This window comes from Aquila chrysaetos, chromosome 6 (assembly GCF_900496995.4).
Source record: "Aquila chrysaetos chrysaetos chromosome 6, bAquChr1.4, whole genome shotgun sequence".
Classification (NCBI taxonomy): Eukaryota; Metazoa; Chordata; class Aves; order Accipitriformes; family Accipitridae; genus Aquila; species Aquila chrysaetos.
In genome coordinates, this window is record NC_044009.1 from 37,489,344 (window position 1) to 37,511,129 (window position 21,786).

Here is a 21,786-nt window from a genome sequence, read left to right on the forward strand (position 1 = left end):
TAACTCAATAAAATTACTCTCTTAATACTATGACTTTCCTGGAGAGAAGGGGAAATATTTTGAGACACTAAAAGGTTCTACATTTCTTTGGTTAAATTTCCTCAAGAGTTTTTATAGGCTATATAAGAGATTTTTGCCAGTCTGTAAACCTGTGTGTTTAGCCATAAAGGTATTAAACGTAACAGTGCTCCTTTGTGGCTTTACTTGTGATAATTCATGTTTTTACTAATATCATTGCTCATTAACAGCGTGTTGCTTTCTTACTACATTAAGCTCAATAAGCAAGCTTTTCCATTGTTACTGATCTTGAATTGTTACTGATACCTACTAGATTTGATTTTCAAAATTGGGTTCCACATTTGTAAACTGGTGCAGCAACTTGTATAGCAATAACTTTTCATCAGTCATAAGGAATTGTGAGACAGTAAGATTAAATGTTGAAGTACTAGATTAACAGCAGGTTTTAGATGCTGTATGTTTTTACACTTCCAGAGACAACTATCCCAAATCTCGGATGCCAAGAGCACAGAGTTATCCAGATAATCATCAGGAATTCTCAGGTAGGCAAAAATCACTGGACATACTAGCTTTCCAGAACTCTTCCTCTTGCAAATAGTAGGGCTTAGAAGGGAAGTTCACACTGAGAGGTATTGTACTACACAAACTTAATACGGTAGGAGAAAAGAAAGCAACAAAATCCAATCCAAATGCACACAGTAAAAGATACAATGAAACATAAGATCTTCCAAATGTTTTCTAGATTGTCATGTGTAACACCACTGTTAGTGTGCATAGTATAACTTACCTGCTTCTCTGAAAAGAGCAAATGATGCAGTGGATAGGGGCACACAACAGTTTGTTAAACTGGACTGTAGTATCCATCTCTACGTTGGCACATAACCTTTGTTAATTTATTGAATTTTTGGAGTGTTGTGGTTTAACCCCAGTAGGCAACTAAGCACCACACAGCTGCTTGCTCACTCCCCCACAGTGGGATGGGTGAGAGAACAAGGAGGGTAAAAGTGAGAAAATGGGTGAGTTGAGTAAAGATGGTTTAATAGGTAAAGCAAAAGCTGCCCATGCAAGCAAAGCAAAATAAGGAATTCATTCACTACTTCCTGTCAGCAGGCAGATGTTTAGCCATTTCCAGGGAAGCAGGAGTTCACCACACCTAACAGTTACCTGGGAAGACAAATGCCATAACTCCGAACGTCCTCCCTTCCTCCTTCTTTCTCCCAGCTTTTATTGCTGAGCACAAACTCATGTGGTATGGGATATTCCTTTTGTCAGCTGTCCCAGCTGTGTCCCTTCCCAACTTCTTGTGCACCCCCAGCCTACTAGCTGGCATGGCAGTGTGAGAAACAAAAAAAGCCTTGATGCTGTGTAAACACAGTTCAGCTGTAACTAAAACATTCCTATGTTATCAACACTGTTTTGGTCACAAATCCAAAACATAACACTATACTAGCTACTCTGAAGAAAATTAACTCTATCCCAGCCAAACCCAGTACATGGAGCCTTCATTTTCTCCTATGTGAAATGAGGATCACTTTGAAGTGCTCATGACTTCTGTAATTGAAAGCTCTGCAAAGTGAAAGAATGAAGAACTGCGTGCTGTGCCTATAAATTAATCATCACTACTAATGTTTTCATATGATACTCTGGCTTGAATCCAAGTTGTGCATGTTTCAGGATACGAAGTGCAATGGGTAACCTTTAAAGTGCTTTGAAGTGTCTCTTGCGGACATGCCTCTACAGAATTTTGCTGTTGAACAATAATTAGCTTCCAGTGAAGCGGGGGTGTTCTGTGTTTTTTGGTCTAGTATATACTTTAAGGCTTCTTTTTATTTTGTTTATGAAGCTTTATCCAGATAACCATATGATGGTGTGTTTTTTTCTTTTAAGGATTCTAGACTGTTTAACAGATTGCACCACTTTTAAATGAAAATAAAACTAAAACTATGTATAAGAAACATTTAGGTGGCAGAGATAAATACCAAAAAAGTTGGAAATGTCAGAAATTAGTTTGCCTTTGGTAATCGTAATATAGTTTACTTGTGTATGTTTATTACAGTTACTTTTCTAATAAGATGATCTTGCAATATTTTTTCTGTATTTTTCCTGTGGGATGCTCTGGTATTTTGACGATGGGATAGACAGCAATCATTAATTCCATATTCAATATTTATTCTCATGATTTGATGTGTAACAAAAACAGAATAGTATACAGCGTCAGAAAAAATGTCCATCTGGCCTAGTCTTTCCTCCTGTCACAACCAATACCACGCTTCTATAGAGGAGCGTGTGGTATTCCTTCCTCAGAATACATTCCTAGTCATGTATAGCTTAAGGGTTCTGCAAATGCAAGATGCTTTTCTGTGATGTGATGGATTATTTTTTTTCCTTCTACAAATTTTTCTGGTCCCTATTTCAACTTGTATAAACTTTTTCAGTATCAACAGTATGTTGTGACAAAAAGTTGTGCAACTTACTGTGTTTTATGAAGAAGTATGCCCTTTGTGATTATTTTTTTCTTTTTTTTTTTAATAGACCTCTTTATGTCTCCCTTTGAGCTGTTGCTTTTCTGGTCTATAGAGGCCTACATTCCTTATGGAGAAGCAATTTTGTGTCTTTGATCATCTGTGTACTTCTAAATCTTTTCCAGTTTCACTAAATCCTTTGCAATGGAGTAGACCAAAACTTTGTTCAGTATGTCTTAATGATTTATAGCATTTAATTTGCTTCTTAGCCAATACAGAGAGTTCAGCTGCTGCTTTATTGGAACTCTCTATCACAAACCTTTACACTAGCCTACACTGAATTTCATCTGCCATTTTAACATCCAGTCACGTAGACTCTTAAGGGCTTTTTGCAATTCTTCTGTTGGCCTTATTTCTCAAAATGATTTTGTCACCTCGCTATTCATTGTTCTGTCCAGAGAATTCATGCATAATTAAACTGCATGAGTTGTAGCCCACATTCTTGTGGAACTGTTGACCATTTATTCCCATCTTATGTACTTACCTTTTAACCAATTACTGCATGCATGAAGGACTTTTCCCTTTATCTTATGAATACTTTTCTCCTTCAATAATTTTTAAAAGAGGACCTATTTAACGTTTTTAGTAATTCAAGCTGTGTTGACTCATTCACCAATTTTTCATATTTATGCATCTTTAAATTTTATTCTTTGTAATATAGTTTCTGCCAATTTTCATCTAGAAACTATTTTTAAAGTGAGTAATTAGGCATGCTGCAGTCCTCTGACATTCCTTTAAGCAAGAGGTTACAAACCACTTGAGCTATTGAATTCTTGATCCTTTGGAACTTTTGGCTGAATGTCCTTTTAGTTCTTGTGATTTGTTAGATTTGTGGTTTTTGTTCTATTACCTTTTTTGCTCTGATGCTTCAACTTCAAGCAACTGGTATGTTCCCCCATGTTTAAGTTTATAATACTAAACTGATTAATTTAATGTCCTTTTGTCACATTTTAAATTTTGACATGTATCTCTTTATTTTCTAGTAGAGTATGATATCCCAATATTTGAGAAATTTGGAAAGGGGGGGACTTATCCCCGAAGATACCATATTTCATATCATCAACAAGACTACAATGACGGTAAGTGCGAATACTGCAAGAGTTCTACTTTATTAATAGGTTTTATTTTCTTAAAAAGTGAAGAAGAAATTTTACAGTTTTGCAATCTAATTAATTAAAATATTGAAGAAATTGAAAGCTTAACTTCTTTCCCCAAACTCACTAGCTAAATTTCTAATGATTGATAGAGCTGCTGAGCAGTCTTACCTCTGGTAAAGTTATGGATTACGGAATTCATGACTCATATGCACAGCTATGAAAACGTTCTCTATCTTTGGCCATGCAGAAGTCATCCAGTATAAGCTTTTGACCTTTGTGACCCTTTTCTATCCAAAGTAGGTATGTCAGTTTGTCATTTCTTGTTTTGCTTAAAAAAAACCCAAATACAGTGGAGTTCCTAATAACAGTTTCTCAGATTAAAAGATTAAATAAAATTCAAGAGCAGTGATTTAAATCAAGAATTAACAATTAGCTGGTGAAATCAATTGTTGGAATGCAAGACAGCACCTGCTGATGTGGCCACAAAATTGATTTGGACAGTAGTAACATTGTTGTAAATTTAACCCATGTTAAATTTCCAAAGGAAGGAAAGAGAAGCAGCTGAAGGATTGTATGACTTAAGGGTGTGTCAAGCACTAGTTGAGAAGTGTTAAGAAGAAATTTCTCCAAAGACCAGATGGTTTCATTTGCAGTATGGAATGAGCACAGGAATAAATGGAATTCTGTTACAGAAATCACAGAAATACCAAATTGAAGGACTGCAAGGCAGCTTCGGTCCAGTGCCTTGCTTTAAGGCAAGATTAAAGAGGCAAAGATCTGTCACACTGACTTTTAAGTAAACTCTAAATTGACTTTATGACAAAGAGATACTCATTTTCTTTATGTAACTAATTTTAAATATAGCTTATCTTATAACTTACCTTTTTATGTCTTCTAAATAATTTTTCCTGCAAATGAAACTAGTAACTAGTTACTCTGTTTTAACATAGTGAAAAATTGGTCACTGCCCATATATAAAACTACATCACACATGCATCTGTTTTCTCTCATTAGTTTTCTTCTTTCAAGCCTTAAGTCTTACCTCAGACATTTTTGCAAGCCTCGTATTTTTTTGTGGTGTCTTCTCCATTCTTGTGGTGGCCAAAACTCACTAGAGTACTCTAGCTGAGGCTTTTCTCATGCCCACTTCATGTATAACATAGGCTATAACCATAACTCGGTATGTAACTGTGGTGGGTTGACCCTGGATGGATGCCAGGTGCCCAGCAAAGTTGCTCTATCACTCCCCCTGCTTAGCTGGACAGGGGAGAGAAAATACAATGAAAGGCTTGTGGGTTGAGATAAGGACAGGGAGAGATCACTCGTCAATTACCGTCATGGCAAAACAGACTCAACTTGGGGAAAATTAACCTAATTTATTGCCAATCAACCAGAGTAGGGTAATGAGAAATAAAACCAAATCTCAAAACACCTCCCTTCTTACCTGGGCTTAACTTTACTTCTGATTTCCTCTACCTCCTCGCTGCCAGTGGCACAGGAGGACTTTGAATGGGGGTTGTGTCACACGTTGCCTCTGCTGCTCCTTCCTCCTCAGGGGCAGGACTCCTCACACTCTTCCCCTGCTCCAGCATGGGCAGGAGACAGTTCTCCAAGAACTTCTCCAAGGTGCATCCTTCCCACGGGCTGCAGTTCTTCATGAACTGCTCCAGCGTGGGTCCCCCACGGGGTCACAAGTCCTGCCAGCAAACCTGCTCCAGCGTGGGCTCCTCTCTCCACGGGTCCACAGGTCCGGCCCGGAGCCTGCTCCAGCGCGGGCTTCCCACAGGGTCACAGTCTCCTTCGGGCACCCACCTGCTCCAGCGTGGGGTCCTCCCCGGGCTGCAGGTGGATATCTGCTCCACCGTGGACCTCCATGGACTGCAGGGGGACAGCCTGCCTCACCATGGTCTTCACCACGGGCTGCAGGGGAATCTCTGCTCCGGCACCTGGAGCACCTCCTCCCCCTCCTTCTTCACTGACCTTGGTGTCTGCAGGGTTGTTTCTCTCACATATTCTCACTCCTGTCTCCAGCTGAAGTTGCTGTTATGTGGGGTTTTTTCCCCTTTTTAAGCATATTATCCCAGAGGCACTACCACTGTTGCTGATGGGCTAAGCCTTGGCCAGCGGTGGGTCCGTCTTGCAGCCGGCTGGCATTGGCTCTGTCAGACATGGGGGAAGCTTCTGGCAGCTTCTCACAGAAGCTACCCCTGTAACCTCCCTGCTACTAAAACCTTGCCATGCAAACCCCCTAATACATGCTAATACGTTCCACAATGACACACTACTTTTTTTTCATGGTCACCATACTGACTGCTGCTGCTGTTCAGTCTGTGGTTCCTATATCCTTTTCTACATGACTTTTAGCCAACCAATTACTTTACACTTTGTGGTTTCTGGATTTGATTTCTCTTTAAGTATGTTGTACTTCCTTACTGAATTTCGTCTTGTTGATTTCTCAATCTTCTCCAATTTACTAATATCATTGTGAATTTTGATTTTTATCTTTAAACGGGCCAGTGACAATTAACTTGATGTCATCTGCAATATTTCAGTGTATTATGTTCTATCATATATACATCATCTGTTAAAATAGTGTATGGAAGTGGACTGAAGGTGATGAGAAATCACCATTAATTGCTCTGCATCTGTCGGGCATAGGCTACATAGTAAGTTGGTCTGTGCAACACTTCAGTAGTTAGCTTATGAGAATGTCCCGATGAAATAGGGAAATTGGATTAGCTACATGTGACAAACCAGTTACGACTTTTGTTTACTACCTTATTATCCTCTCAGTGATAAAACTGCTTAGTTGTTTGTTTGCCTATCATTCTTGGAATTTAAATTGGCCAGGCTAGTATATAAATCTGAGTCTACTTTTTCAAAGATACTTTATCTGCCTTCTTCAGTCCCGTGGGAACTCCTTCTCCAGTGTAGTACCTAATGAATCAGAGACTCCTTCAGCTATTTCTGAGTTCTGTAGGATGAAACTTCATCAAGCTATGCTGACCTGAAAATGTTCGTGTTATCTAAATATATTAACATGAATTTTGTTAGTCATCTGGTTGTAATTAACCTTTTTGAAGATCAATGCCTTTTTTTTATTCTAATGCTGTAGCCATCTCTGAATTGTGTATTGTTTGTGATTTTTGTGGTCTTCCTGTTGATTCCATGTGTAGGTCTTTCTCTGCATTCAATTCTTATTAGTTTACAGGATGAAGATGCCAGCATGGGCACCACTGGAATGTAAACATATCTCTTGCTCTTCTATTTATCAGAAATTTGGTATTTACACGTTAATAGAGGAATAAAAGTAGAGGCAGGGCATTTTCCTTTCTCTTCTCACAGTCCTCTAGCTTTCTGAAGTATGTCGATTACATTTCAGAACAGTTCCAGAATTTGGTCCCAATTTTGGTCACTTAAAAGTAAACCAGTTTTTGATTCAGTCTAATGCTTACACACATCTGTGATGAATGTTTGTTTTCTTCTAGGTGGAAAGTTAAACCAGTAAATGTCATGAGCATTACATCATATCATATGCTGTGGAATATAACTACATTATGTGGAATTCGTAAAGTATTTGCACATACACATTGCATAGCAGTATTTTTTGTAGTGCAACATTAGTATTCTTTGTATATCATTGTAGGTCGTAAAACTTTTCCAAGAGCCAGAAGGACTCAGGGAAACAGCTTCCGATCACCAGTTAGTTTCAGTCCCACTGATCACTCACTGAGCACCAGTAGTGGAAGCAGCGTCTTTACGCCAGAATATGAAGATAACCGAATGAGGAGGAGGGGAAGTGACATAGACAATCCTACCTTGTCAGTCATGGACATTAGCCCACCCAGTCGCTGTAAGTTAAGGCATTTTGTGAACTCCACTGTAAAACTCTTTACCTTTCAAGTATATCATGTCAAAACTAAGCCTGTCATCAAAATACGTGCAATTGAATAATATGTTTTTATCTCTCTAATAGGAAAAAGTCAAGACTGTATGCTCATCAGATTTTTCATTGCTTACTGTGCCAACCTTCATGTACATTTTCACATGGAATTTGCATCAGTGATAACAAAACACTGTAAAAATATTTTTGATGATTTGTTAGGCTCTTGAGGACTCGAGAAGGGTTATGTAGGTTGCAGTTACTATTTATTTTTGCAGGTGTTGGTCAAGTTCTCTGATAACTTGTAGACCTTAAGTGGTACTGTTTTATATCTGTGGTGGCATTTCAGGAGCAAATATACTTTGTGATGACTTCAGTAGCTGGTTCATTTTAATCACGCCTTGATTTTTTGAAAAAATGTTATTAAGTTTGTTTAACATGCTTTTTCTGTTTTTCAGATTAGCTGTTGCTAGTTGTTTTAAGTATGTCTATCTCCACCACAAATTATTTTGTGAATAAATTAAAGTAGTTCATATTTTCCATCTTACAGGAAGTTTTATTGATCTTTGTAACTTAAATGGGGAGGTTTAGGACGCATAGTCTCTGTTGTTGAAAAACGTAGTCTTTTAAAAAATTATTTTCTGTGTATTCCAGTTTTTCTCGATCAGCTGAATAACAAGCTCATTTGAAAACCAAAACATACTTATATTTTCAGCACCACGAGCTCCAACTAACTGGAGACTTGGTAAACTGCTGGGTCAAGGTGCATTTGGCAGAGTATATCTGTGTTATGATGCTGATACCGGAAGAGAACTAGCTGTTAAACAAGTTCAGTTTGATCCTGATAGTCCAGAAACCAGCAAGGTAAGTGATACAAAAGAGAGAGTTTGTAAAGGGCTTCTGCTGAAGTGGTGTGTTCTAGACTAGACTGATGTTCCTTTCTTTGAACAGGATGATGTTTTAAAACATGTTGTGTTTTCATGTCCTTGTTAGGAATCCTGGTTTATTAGTACCTGAGAGAATTAGTTTGGTTACCTGATTTTAATGTTACATCCCATTTTTTAAATTTACAGACATACCTTTAGGCAGTGAACATATAACTTAATTTGGTGCGGTCTCAGTCTCTAAAATTAAACAATCCATTTCTCTGAAATAGATAATTATTTATACTTATAGGAATTAGAACAAATTGCATTTATAAACAGAAAAATCTGTACTAATTTAAGTGTTCCTGAAAATAAATTCTCAAGGATATTTTGTTTGGCTATGAAGCCAGTTTGAAATTCTTATCTTTTTTTTAATCGGGGGGGGGGCGTAAAAAAAACTTTGGGCATCAGGGCTAGCTACTGTTATTCGCTGCATGTCTCTCTGAAGAGCAGATGTTTCATTGTCAGTTTGTTCTCTTTTCTAAAACTGAACTTGTCTTTCTTTAATTACTGGACACTTGAGGAGAGAAACTATTTAAAAGTAGCACTGATTTTATATTTCTTTTTTCCCAAACCATACTTGCTGCTTTTTACAGGATGGAAAAAGAATTATTACTTTTCTGCATTAGGACTGCATTCTCCACTGTGGGGAGCAAGGCCGGGGAAACAATGGGTGTAAGCATGATTGCAGAATTGAGTGGCCACCAGTTATAGTTGCTGCTACTAGTGATGTAGGATCAAGGAAAAAAGCCAAGATCATTTGTGCTGTAGATTTCTAGTGTAGTTGTTGTTGCTACTTCTTTAAAATGTAATAGAACAACTGATTATTCTTTGGAAATGTTAAATATAAAATACTGTAGTGTCTCCTGTAGCAACAGCTTTGTGACCTCACTTGCCATTTGTCATGTGTGCCTCTCGGTGTCAAAAAATCTGTTTTCCTTCTAACCTCAGAAGTGTGAGGGTATCAGTAATAGCCTGTGATGGATAAACAGTAAGTTTTGATGAAAGACGTCTAGGTGAAATTTGGACTCCAGTCAAGTTTGAATTGGTGGATTAGTATTTTTCCAGCATCTTACTGTACAGTCTGTTTCAAAATATCTTACTTCCCATTTGCAAAATTTTTAGTATTTCGGATAGCTCTAGAGAAAGCGCCATATGTGTTAATGATTTTCTTTGTTGTATTTCATTATTAAAATATTAAGTGGTCCTTGAAGGCATTTTTAAAGTGTAGACTGTCATCCTGGAAAAGTTAAGAGTGAATGCTAATTATTCCACTACAAAGGTTTAAAGATTGATTGATTTATTTACCCAATTGGAGGCTTGTGACATGTTGCATAATGATCACTGACTTCATACACATACTGATATCCGCTGTGCTCTGAAACAAACATAACCTCAAAATAAGAGTAACAATGAAATAACAGCAAAATCATCCCAAATTCAATTTATAGAAAAGGCATAGTTTTTTTTACTTCCCTCAATCTAATGGTAATATTTTCTTGTTATAAAATGTATAAACTTTACATAAGCTACAAGAGTATTTTGTTACTTAGTTTACATAACCCCTTAATATGTACATGCGGTCCTGCTTTAAAAAAATCCAAATCCAAAACATTCTTACTACATCAAGTGTGGTAAATCTTCTCTGTTTTTTCCTTTTAGGAAGTAAATGCACTTGAATGTGAGATTCAGTTGCTGAAAAATCTGCTGCATGAAAGAATTGTTCAGTATTATGGCTTCTTGAGAGATCCACCAGAAAGAACCCTCTCTATATTCATGGAATATATGCCTGGGGTAAGCAAGAGAGCCAGTCCACTTCAACCAGCTTTTCTATGCAATATGATGAGCACCCAAGTAGACAGCTTTTGCAGAAGTGTGCACAGATACTAAAGAAATGTCCAAGTTAAAAACAGTACCACTGGCAAATGCTTACAGCAGCCTCTCTTCTCCATTGCTTGTTCGGGTTTTCAGAATTACCGTGGTTTGTACAAAAGTTCTTTGCATTCCATTCTGGCAATGTCTTTGAAAAGACAATATTATCATTAGTAAACTCTTGAATCTTCCTGAATTTTAATGTTTCTTTTTGCCACACTCCAGCTTGTCAGCTTGCATAGTCACCATCACAACTGCTCAATTACTTCAGGAAAACAAGAAGTAGCTAAGATGGGTGTGGGAATAAGTGCACACAGAAAATAATCTTGGTGCTTGTTTTTTGTGTGGCACCTAGGTGCATGCTGAACTGTTCTTCTACTGTTTTGTTAAGAAGTATGATAAGGTCAGAAAACTCTGGATTTTCATTTTTCTCACCAAGTGGGGTCAGCAGAACTAAGTAAAATGTACTTGTATAAAAACATAGGCTCTGTATTTCTGAATAGTTACAGCATTCTACTTTACCATGAGACTCCACAGAAGAAAAGCAGTGTGTGGGTGTGTTTTTGTTGTTGGTGGTGTTTTTTTTGTTTGTTTCTTTGTTTTTTAGGTGAGTTCTGGGCTTTGTTTTGGGGGGCTTCTTGAATTTTTCTGAGATTTGGAGGACAGTGTCACAGAAGTAATCTTAGCAGTTTGTGTGACAAAGCCAGGTTATACAAAAATAGTTAGAAAATGATGAGATTTTGATTTAATGTTATTTTAAGCCAAGACTTGTTTACCTCTTAATTTTTACATAAAACACCATCCTCCAGCATGTGGTGGGTTTTTTTCTTGACAACCTTTTTTTTTTTTCCTAAGTATAAACTAACCAGGGTAAACAGCATGTGTCTTGTCCAACGTGAGTCTGAGACTGCTGTTTGAGTGAAAGTACTGCTGTTCTTTTTCTGTACATGACACTGGAAGTATTCAGCTGCTTGACAGTTTTAGAGTTAATAGCTTAACATTTCAGTATATGACTTCTCTGTCCAGCCTTTCTTTTGTCAAAGTTTTTATTTTTCTCAGTGGAAGTAAAACTATATCTGTGCTTTTAAGTTGATCTAGAGAAGTGTTTCAACTTTAAATGTCTACATTTCAGGCATAAATTTAATTGAAATTCAACTGTGGTATTAGCCCACTTGTGATTCTGGAAATGTTAGTGTTTTATACTTCATGTTTGCCATAGGGTTCCATCAAAGACCAATTGAAATCATATGGAGCACTCACAGAAAATGTGACTCGTAAATATACGCGGCAGATTTTGGAAGGAGTTCACTATTTGCACAGTAATATGATTGTCCATCGAGATATTAAAGGTAATGGTAGTTCTGTGCACAGTTCAGTGCTCTTTACTACAGATTCTTTTCCAGTCTTGTGTGAAGTGCTAAAATGTAATTAAGTCTAAAATGCCAAAATACTGACCTAAAATCAATGAAATTGCTTTCCATCGTTTATTCTTGTCACTGTTGTTACCTGAGGGGGGAAAAATAAGCATCTTTGTGATGTTCTAGCAGACTTCTGAAAATGTTTCCATAGTCTGTCTCCAAAACAATCATGATAAATTTCTTTCTGATTTTATTTTAGTATTAATAGCTTTGAATATATCAAAGGATGGTGTCATTATAAATAGATAGAATGTGCAGAGGAAAGCATCATGACTCAAAAGTTTATTTTTACAGAGTTTTGTTTCATCAATTATATGGAAATTACCCAGCACTTCACTAGTACAAGAAATGACTGGCAGAGGTGACTTGCCTGATCAAATGACTCAGAATTCTTTGATTTTACTGCCAGGAAACTTGAGGAAACAGACATACTTACTTTTTGCAGATAGATACAGCTGACTTGCAAGTGCTGCATAAGCAAGTTATGAATATGTAGTAAGATGGTGATGTGCAAAATAGGTGTGTTGAACACAATGCTGTTGTATTCCCTAAAATATTTACAATTTTCCTGTTGCTTTGTATCGATAGTGTTTTGTTCCAAAAAAGGTTGAGATATCGCGGTCAATTTGTACGTGCTTATGCAGATAAGTGTTTTGAACAAATCTGTAACACAGTTTGAGATATTGCTTTAATATTCTATGAAGGGGTTTTCAGTCGTGGGGAAACTTCTTTCCCATTTCTTTTATTTCCCTTGTATGGCATATTCCTTATTTTGTTAGGAAGGCTTTACAAAGTGACTGGCACTTTCTGGAGAAGGCCTAGGATGCAAATCAGTGTGTACAATTCGTTATTTTCTGAACCTTGGAATACGGTAATAGGAATGAGCAGAGAAAGTAAATTCTCTGACTTGAAATACTAGGCTGATCTTGCACTGTATCACTGAATCTAAACTTTTGTTACCGTTTTCCACACCAAAATGTTAATGAGCCTTTCATGAATGTAATGCTGCATTCCCTTCCTTCCAGGAGCAAATATTCTGCGGGATTCAGCAGGCAATGTGAAGCTTGGTGACTTTGGTGCCAGCAAACGACTGCAGACCATCTGTCTCTCTGGTACAGGAATGAAGTCTGTCACAGGAACTCCATACTGGATGAGTCCCGAAGTTATTAGTGGAGAAGGGTATGGCAGAAAAGCAGACATCTGGTATGTTAAAAAAAACTTCTCTACCAAAAGGTTTCATTTCAGAATGGGCTCTTTTTCGACAGTGTAGGTATTTGTTATCTGAAATTGGAGTGTTTCATTCTGGGGTTTAAGCTGAAGAAGGTGGCAAGCGTGAGCACTGACAGTCATGTTTGGAGAGTGTAACACTGAAATTTGGGAATTTTTCATTTGGCAATTCCTCAGCACATCAATTTAGGGTACATAAGAGAATCCTCTGAACTGACCTTGCATGAAGTGAGGATTATCAGACTGTTTGTAAATCCTGGAGAGGTGCTGGGTGAAAGCAACATGTGAAGCTTTGAAGCATCAGTTAAGTCAGTGTCCTGTAATGAAACTTTACCACTGAAATACCTTTGATGCAAGGCAGAAAATGAAACGCTGGTCCTTTAAAAGATGAGCACATAAGAATGAATTAACCAGATTTAAATGGGAGGTATCAAAAAATAATTTGGTTTGAGTTGTTATTAAATATATAAGAATTAAGATGGAAAGGTAACTTTCAAAAATGAATGTTTGTGATACATTGTGTAATAAGACATAGTCTAACATAGCTCCAGCCCAATGGACAGATGATTTTAGCGATTAGATTCCTTGCACCACAGGTGATCTGTGAACACCCAGAATAATGGGTAGGCAACAGTAGATATGCAGGAGTAGTAACACTTTGTGTGTTTAAAAAGGAACCACGTTATATCCAACCAATTGCAGTACTCTTAATTTCAGGGAATGTCAGGGAAATTAATTTAGCCTACTTCAGATCACTTAGTAAATATTCTGCTATACTTGAGTAGTAGGACAGCCTTATAGATTTCAGGCAGTTGACTTGTTCAACTTTGAAGTATTTGTACCAAGGTTAATACATGTTTTTTTGATGGAGAAAATCCTGGTTAAAACTAAGAAAAAAATATTGAAGTTGGACTTCTGTCATTCAGTAAATCCTTGTTGTGTAAAGAAGTGTACCTCTAACCATAAAACTTTCTGAAAACTGGGAAATTATTCCAGCCTATCCATTTTGCAGTATCATTTGCTTGTTACTGGAAGAAGCTGATCTTGCAGGACTTAAGGAACAAAGTTTTTTCTGGCCACACACATGCCTTTCTGCCTTCCTAAATCCTTTAAACATAGGCTTTGTATACAAAGATTGTTTAGGATCTGAAAATTTTGTTTGGTAATCTAAGTATATTTTTAGTATCCTCAACTAAAAAAGGATACTACTGAGGTATGGTTTTAAACTTTTTAACTTCCATGTCATGTTTGTGCATTATACATTGGTGATAATTTGTGCATTTCTTATGAGCTAGCAATATATGCAGTATACTCAAAGCACTCCTGTTGCTTTCTATTTCCATTAGGCCTTAATGAGCAAGAAAGCTTTCAAGTGCATTCAAGTTCTGCAGGCATCTGAAGAGGGCTGCACAGCATTTGTGGCCTGCACCAGCCTGCTGAGCACTGAATAATGGCAGTACCATAACGCAGTTGGTATCTGAGAAATACCTAACTGTCTCTTCACTGAGGTTGTAGCTTTTGGCCCAGTGAAGTAATCAAGTGAAGATGTAGGTAGTGATTTGTGTAACTTGGAGATAGTGTAGAGCTGTACGTGCGATTTTTGTAAACCTGTTTTCCATTGAAGTTGCTCCGCAGAGTTAAGTGGACACTACTTATATGTGGTATTTTAGTAGCTCTCTGCTATTTCTTGTTTTCCTAGAAGGGCATGACTCTGTTGTAACCTGCTGTTTCACTTCTGCCTTTGTTTCAGGAGCGTAGGTTGTACAGTGGTAGAAATGCTCACTGAGAAGCCCCCGTGGGCAGAGTTCGAAGCCATGGCTGCCATCTTTAAAATTGCCACTCAGCCAACCAACCCCCAGCTACCACCTCATGTCTCCGACCATGCTCGGGATTTCTTGAAACGGATTTTTATCGAGGCCAAGCTGCGACCATTTGCAGATGAACTGCTAAGACACACATTTGCACACTATCACTAACAGCCTGCCTCAACTCAGCTTGCATCTACTGCATTTATTTTCTATTTGACTGCACTTTTATTTTTATTTTTTACAAAAAAAGGAAAAAAAAGACAAGAGAGAATATTCTCTTGAATCTTTGTTTCACTTAGATTGTAAACAATCTAAATTTTGTATCTAAAATGAGAATCTTCTCTCCCCTGCTCCCACCAGGACTAGAACTTTTTGTTTCTATAATGTACTGATGTGGTTCATGTAGATAAAGCACTTTAGTACATATTTGTTCCTTATTTAAAGGGGAAAAAAAAAAAAAGACAAATGCTTGGACAGTCAGGAACTGTGTGACTTTTTCTGACACCACTGACTGACTCAGGGTGCAGGGAAAAATAGACATGCAGCTAAAGGACAAGAAGGTTACTTCTCTGTGATTCTTCTTTATATTGTAGGTACTTCTGGCAGAGAGTTCTAAGTTCTTACTATGTTTTAGCATTTTAATCAGTTTCTGGATTTTACAGTTTAAGCTGGAACATGCAGTTCTGAGAATTAATGATAAAGCTGGAAGAACTTGGAACTCTTTGTACAGCACTGTGTCTAACCAGTACTTCTATGTGACCAAAAGAAAATAACAAAAAAGAACTCAACACTGATGTACTAGTTAGAGGTTTTGGTGTAGAACTATAGTATTATCTTAATAGGAAAATAATTACAGGTAAACAGATTATGGACCCAGACTCCTAGGAACTACTATACTGCAAGGGGAAAATTTCCATAATAGACCAGGGTCAGCTGTTGGATGTAAATAGTTAGGAGAATGCCTCCTGCTGTATCTGCCAAAGAGAACCTGTGTTGCATAAGCTGGGAGGGAGATGGTTATCTTAGATAAGAAAAAAAAAGTGATGTTCAGAGTCAGTTCTCCTCCACAATCCCATGAATGGCTGAGGGGGAAAGGGAGTGACTAATCCTTGTGCAGTATATGAGTTACTTAATTCAGAATGAGTTATAAGAAATAAAGTTTTCAAAGCTGTTGAGGGCACTAGGATAGAATGTATATCAACATCAAGTGCCTGAATAATACAAAATTATTCCCATTATGCACTAAAAAAAATTGTTTTAGTAACACAGTTCAGTCATCTAGGATGTGTTGAAAATTCCTGAAATAATGTTAAACATCTTTTAATGCCAGGAATAAGTCACTGAGAAAGATAAGACTCCAGTTATATTTTTAATAAGGTAGCGATGATGAATCCACATGAACAAGGAGGCACAGCACAAAAGATTGTATGAAGAACAGGCCAAAAGTGCAACGAGAGTCAGCAATTAAATAACATAAGCGTGATTACTCCCGCCTGATAATCCAGATGATTGGTGTTTGTCAGATTACCAACTGTTATAAAAACTACGTGAATCACTTTTTCCATTTCTGAAAGAGTATAATAAAAGAGCAAAAGTAAAACTCTGAAATACTGCTTCTCAATTGAAAGTCCAGGTACTGATCAGGTGTAGTGAATAACTGACTTTTCACAACAGAGAAGTCAAACTCTCATATTTTTGTAGAAGAACACAACATAATATAAAAGGGCATTTGGAAATAAACTATTGGACTACAGAACTGAAATAATGTATACTGTTTTGGATGATTCATTGCTTGCTTTTGTTGTTTTGTAAAGGCAGAGCGGGCTGGTACTGTGAACCTTGTCCACTCTGACAAGGCTCTACCTGTTTTGTATCTTCAGACGACTATCAGAATTATGAAGTGCGTGGAGGTAGAAAAATAAGCTTACCCATTCCCATGGTAGTTCACTCATGAGATTTTTTAATTTATTCTGCTAACTTCCAAATTTTGTACCAGAGCATAAGCAGGAGTATGGATCTATCTTAATCACTTTACCTGTAGTGGAGTAAGAATGATTTTTTTTTTTTTTTCCTTCGGTTTATGTGAATATTTTACCCAGCCTATAATTTTCTCAGTCAGGGTACACAACTGTGCAAGGTTTTCTGAGCATGGGAAGAACTAGTCAGACCAGAGAAAGTTTAGAAGGCTGAAAAGAAAGTTCAGCTTGTATTGACTTTTTTTTTTTTTTTTTTTGCTTGTCTGTCCCTAGATAAAAGCTATGAAAGCAGCCTTTAAGAAGAATTGGTATGTACTCTGCTGTAAAGGACCTTTGCTTTATAAGCAAAATTTAGTGACAGCAGGGATGGGAAGTTTAATGTAGAGCCTAATAGTTTATGTAGGTAATTTAAAGATCATATAATTGAAACAATTGATTTCAAACAGATTAAGAAGGTACCAAAACCAAGGTGAAAATGTATATAAAAATCAGTACTGGACAGTGATATCTGAAAAGGTAAGGAACTTTTATATTACCAAAAAAGGACATTAAAGGGAAAATGTAACCAGGTTTATCTGTAGCATTCATAACATTTAAATATACTATTCTAAAAGAAAACTGCACTCTCTGAAGCTTGAAAACTTTCAGAATCTAGTTTTCTTATAATTATGTGTCCTTTTTGTGAGACAGTGCTGGCTCATGTATATTGCAATATCACCTCCTCATTGTGATTTTTAATTACTGAATAATAGAGTTTGCTGCTTTTGTGCCTTTTCTAAAAAACAGCATTCAGTCATGACAACGGTAAGCATTTTGGAGCCAGGAACAAAAGAATTTGCAGAATGCATTTTCCTTAATTTCTTTGACATAACAGAAAGCTGCCAACATAAAGACAGTGCTTCTTAAATGAAGATGACATTTGCCAGTTCCAGTGATTCTAGTAAAATCTTATTAATTTAACCAAGATTAGGCTTGAGCTTTTTTTTTTTTTTTTTTTAACCCTATGGAGAATTTGTCTACTGACTTAAGCAACTTACAGTAAATTAGATGGTTATTAACATAAATGTTTTGAGTTAGAATTAATTATGAAGCTAAATCAGACTTTTACAAAAGGTTAGCTAATATTTATCCTCTATTGGGGTAATGTAGTAAAACAAGCTGCATTAAATAACATAGTACCTCTGTATACATATACAACATCTGTAAAACACTTAACATTGACTACTGGTGTGATAACAAACCCTAGTTCTAGAATTTGAGCAGGCACATGGAATTGCATGCTTAAAACTCCATTGGAGGAAGGCTGCAGAGCCAAGATCCCTGCTCACCACTTCTAGTATCTTACTAACAAAGATACCAGCATTTTAGAATCATGAATTATTCTTAATTGTTGAATCCAATTACTAGAAAATGCCAATGAAAACAATACTGTTGCAGGGTTGTTTTGCTTTTCTGTAAATGCCATGATGAAGCTATGCTCTCAAAAAATAAGGATCAAGGTTCACAGTGAGTATGCATATTTTCAAAGGGCTCACTTATCTGCTAATGAATTTTGTAATTCTGTTTGTTGCATGTATTAACGTTAATGGTGTAACTAACAGTCCTGCTCAGGTGCGACTGAAAGTTTCAGTCGTGTTAGAGCAAGTTGTTTTTTTTTCATTTGGGTGATAGAAATATCCATGCAAGGACTTAAAAAGGTATGGATCTAATAACTGCAAAGTTAAATCTGCATAGGCTTTTTTTCTTGACAGTTTAAATAGTCTTAAAATTTTAATTTGATTTGTATCCAAACAGTCCTTTCAGTACAACAAAATGAAAAGTTACTTGGTTTTTTTTAGCTAGTGCCTTTTTATCTGTATGCCTTAATTTCGTTCGTATTTGAACACCATGTTGAAATATGTCATGCAATTCCATGTCACCAAAACAGTCTTAGAATATGGGTTTTTTCAAAGTGTCCAAAACAGAATTTGTCTAACTGCACTGAAAAGTATACTTTAGTTATAATCTGCTGCAGACATTTAAATTGAGAATTTTAAAAGGTGCTTTTTGGAGCACTTCCTGAAGGCTTTGTGTGCTAATAGAGGTTTTGTATTTGCGTTTTGGTGATGGTACACTGATGTGCATACCAAGAAAAGGACTTTTCTGCACTCACAGAAGTACTGTTAAGAGTTGAGATTTAGCTTCCTAGCTGTGGGTACTAGACTCTGGGTTTACTGTAGAGACTGCAGCAGAGTTCTTCATGGACTTGAAGTTACAGTTGGTACACTCATAAATGTGGTACTGTATTAAAAGCTGTTTACTTTCAATACACAGGAATATGATGTGTCTAAGCAATTCAACAGATATCTCAGTGAAGCTAACATTGTGCCCATGAAATTCTTTCCTGTGCCTTTTGGATAATCTTAATCCTGCCGTTGTCTTGACTGAAAGCCTTGTAGCACCTGTAGGTACAGCGCAGTACAGCAAGCCATTCTTTCAGACAACTTGGAGCAATGTCTAACTGTAGCTTCAGAGACTTGAGCGAATTAGTCAGATCTACAGTTATTTATAACCAATTTCCTACTTTTTTAATCTTGAAAGTCTTTGTCACACCTATAGAAAAGCATAATTTGTGTGCTTGAATGTTAGTCCCTATGGTGTTTCTGGAAAAGCAAAAGTATTACCGCCAGTATCATTTCTTCTTGCTGGTAACTTCCTGTCTGGTGTTAATGACAAGTCTGCAGTGTAAAATCACATACGATTACCAAAGCTTTTCTATCCCCATATACATATAGCCAAAAGTGATGTTTCATGGATTAGTATTGTTACTTATAGAAACATATATATCCATCAGTAAGCTATTGCTAACTGAGTAAAGCAGGTACTAAGTAAAAAATGATAGACACTGCCCATATTTAAGAGATTTGGGTGTTTATAGTTGTTGTTTTGATGTGCAAAATTCATGCCAGCATTAAAATGAAGAGTTTGCTTTTTAAAACTCTTTCTACCTTAATCTTATTGTTGTCATTCTAAAATTAATGCATAAGCTTGGTGACTAAACCTGGTGACTTTTATAGCCAGGTTTGAGTTTTGGGACATTTAAGGAACACCATGAAGATGTGTAGATTTGTGACCTGAACCGCTCTGCGCCATAGTGAGACCATTTCAAAGCTGCTGGGAAGCAGTCCGCTTGACGTGACAGCCTAAACGTCACCCACAATAACAGGGGTGTCGGTGCTGCCTTCAGGAGGAGCCACAAATGCACACCAAAGGGGGCAGGCAGAATTGCTACCAGCCCGGGGTTTCTGAATCAAAATCCTTGGTCAGAAACAAAGGAGCTCCTTTCTCTTTTTATTTCCCCCAGTTGGCCTGCACGGTTTCTTTTTCTTTCTAGCCGGCATAACTTAAAAACTGCACAGGTGGTGGCCACTGACGGCTCCTGAATGGGGTGCGAGTTCATGTACAGCTTTATACCAGGGCCCTGTCACTTGAACCCAGGACGCTGCAGCTCCCTGCTTGCTGGAGCAACCCCTGGGTTTTCTCTAGCAATATATACACGTACGTGTTGGAGGGGTAGACGGGATGGAGGAAATGAAACTCCTCGCGTTTCAAAGCACCGATGCTAGCAGTCATGCCTTGGCTAGGTCTTAATGTTCATAAACATATTTTAAAGGGAGAGGAACTGGATTAAGACACATTAAAATTGTAACCCATGGTTCAGCCCTTACGTTGAGTCCACCGATGAGGATTGGAGGTCAGGGTCTGCTGTCGAGAGAGAAGGAAAAGGATACTCTTAACTCCAGAGTGGATATTCATGGGAAATATTTCAGAGGTTTTTCATGTCTTTTACCCCAGAACTAGACGATCCTTTTCCCCAGAGGTTATATAACGTGGATTTAAAAACAAGGATTGCATTTTCTTTTCTGAACAGGCATTAGATTGTTGGTTCCCTAGTGTTTGTCTCTCGTTAATACCAGTAAAAAAGGTGGTGTCATCCTAAAATTGGAATGGTTTATTAAAGCATAGCGTCTGTCATCTCAGACCTCGCAGGAGTCATATAATGGAATATCACTGTAAATACATGGAGGAGACTTAGATGAATTGGAACGTAGGCTTTTAGTTTTCATGAAGCTATGAATAAAAATTTGTAAATTTACTCTTGATCTAATGTACATTTTTATGTAGCCATTAAATTCTCTATTTAATCTATCAGTTTCTCACTGTAAATGTTTTTACTCTCAGTTGAATGCTGGGCACAGTTTGTAATGTATGTACACAAAGGTGTTTTTTTCTATCAACGTTGACTTTTTTGCACATTTTTGGAAATATTTAATTTGTACACTGATTTAATACTCTGACCAATTGTTGATGGGTGTATGAGAATCACGTGTGTGTGCAATGTACTACTGTCTGGATGTATGGTTTTTTTATTACTTTTGAGATGTTGCTACCAGTAACTGCACTGCTGTTGCTGCTTTACATGGAATATCTTGTGTAAAAAAAAAAAAAAAAAAAAAAAAAAAAAAAATTAAAAAATTAGCCTATGGTTATCTTGGTTGAGGAACTCAGGAGTTGAGCATTGCTTACTAGTTCCGTTTGTCTAACAACCTTCCAAACGTAAACAAACAAACAAAACCCCCTTGTAATTCTGTGTATGCATTGAATGTGTGCGTGTGTGTATATATATATCCCAGTAATCTTATTCCACAATTTCATTTCTACATTTTTATGAACTTGTTTTTTAAGGGTACTATGTTTAGTTAGAATAATTAAATATATAAAAGCTTTGAGAGATGATTTACTAGATAAATATATTTTCAGCTGGCTGATGTTCAGAATATTTTTTTAATTTTTGTTTTTAACCATTCGAAATGTATTTGTATTTCCAAAATCAGACACGAATTGTACTTAGAAATATATTAAAACACTCTGTAGGGACAACAGTGTCATTTCTCTTTTAAGAGTTTTGTACTTTAGAAGAATGCGGAATGTCAGTCTCTTCTCCCTGAATTTCCAATTGGCGGTTTTTTGTGGTTTGTTTTTTGTTGTGGTTTTTTTTT

At 36.9% G+C, this 21,786-nt stretch overlaps 1 protein-coding gene across 2 annotated transcripts in view; it reads left to right on the forward strand.

The window, feature by feature from the left end:
- MAP3K2 (mitogen-activated protein kinase kinase kinase 2) overlaps positions 1–20,882 on the forward strand; it is a 56,753-nt gene extending 35,871 nt beyond the window's left edge. The window contains exons 10-17 of one of the 2 annotated variants that reach the window (XM_030016632.2): positions 493–560; positions 3,527–3,619; positions 7,284–7,490; positions 8,236–8,384; positions 10,109–10,240; positions 11,538–11,667; positions 12,762–12,939; positions 14,714–20,882. In XM_030016632.2, coding sequence (XP_029872492.1) covers positions 493–560; positions 3,527–3,619; positions 7,284–7,490; positions 8,236–8,384; positions 10,109–10,240; positions 11,538–11,667; positions 12,762–12,939; positions 14,714–14,939 — 1,183 coding nt within the window. In that variant the 3' untranslated portion in view covers positions 14,940–20,882. Of the gene's footprint in view, positions 1–492; positions 561–3,523; positions 3,620–7,283; positions 7,491–8,235; positions 8,385–10,108; positions 10,241–11,537; positions 11,668–12,761; positions 12,940–14,713 lie in introns of both variants that reach the window. The other variant, XM_030016630.2, reaches the window with a different exon arrangement.
- Positions 20,883–21,786: the final 904 nt, after the last annotated feature.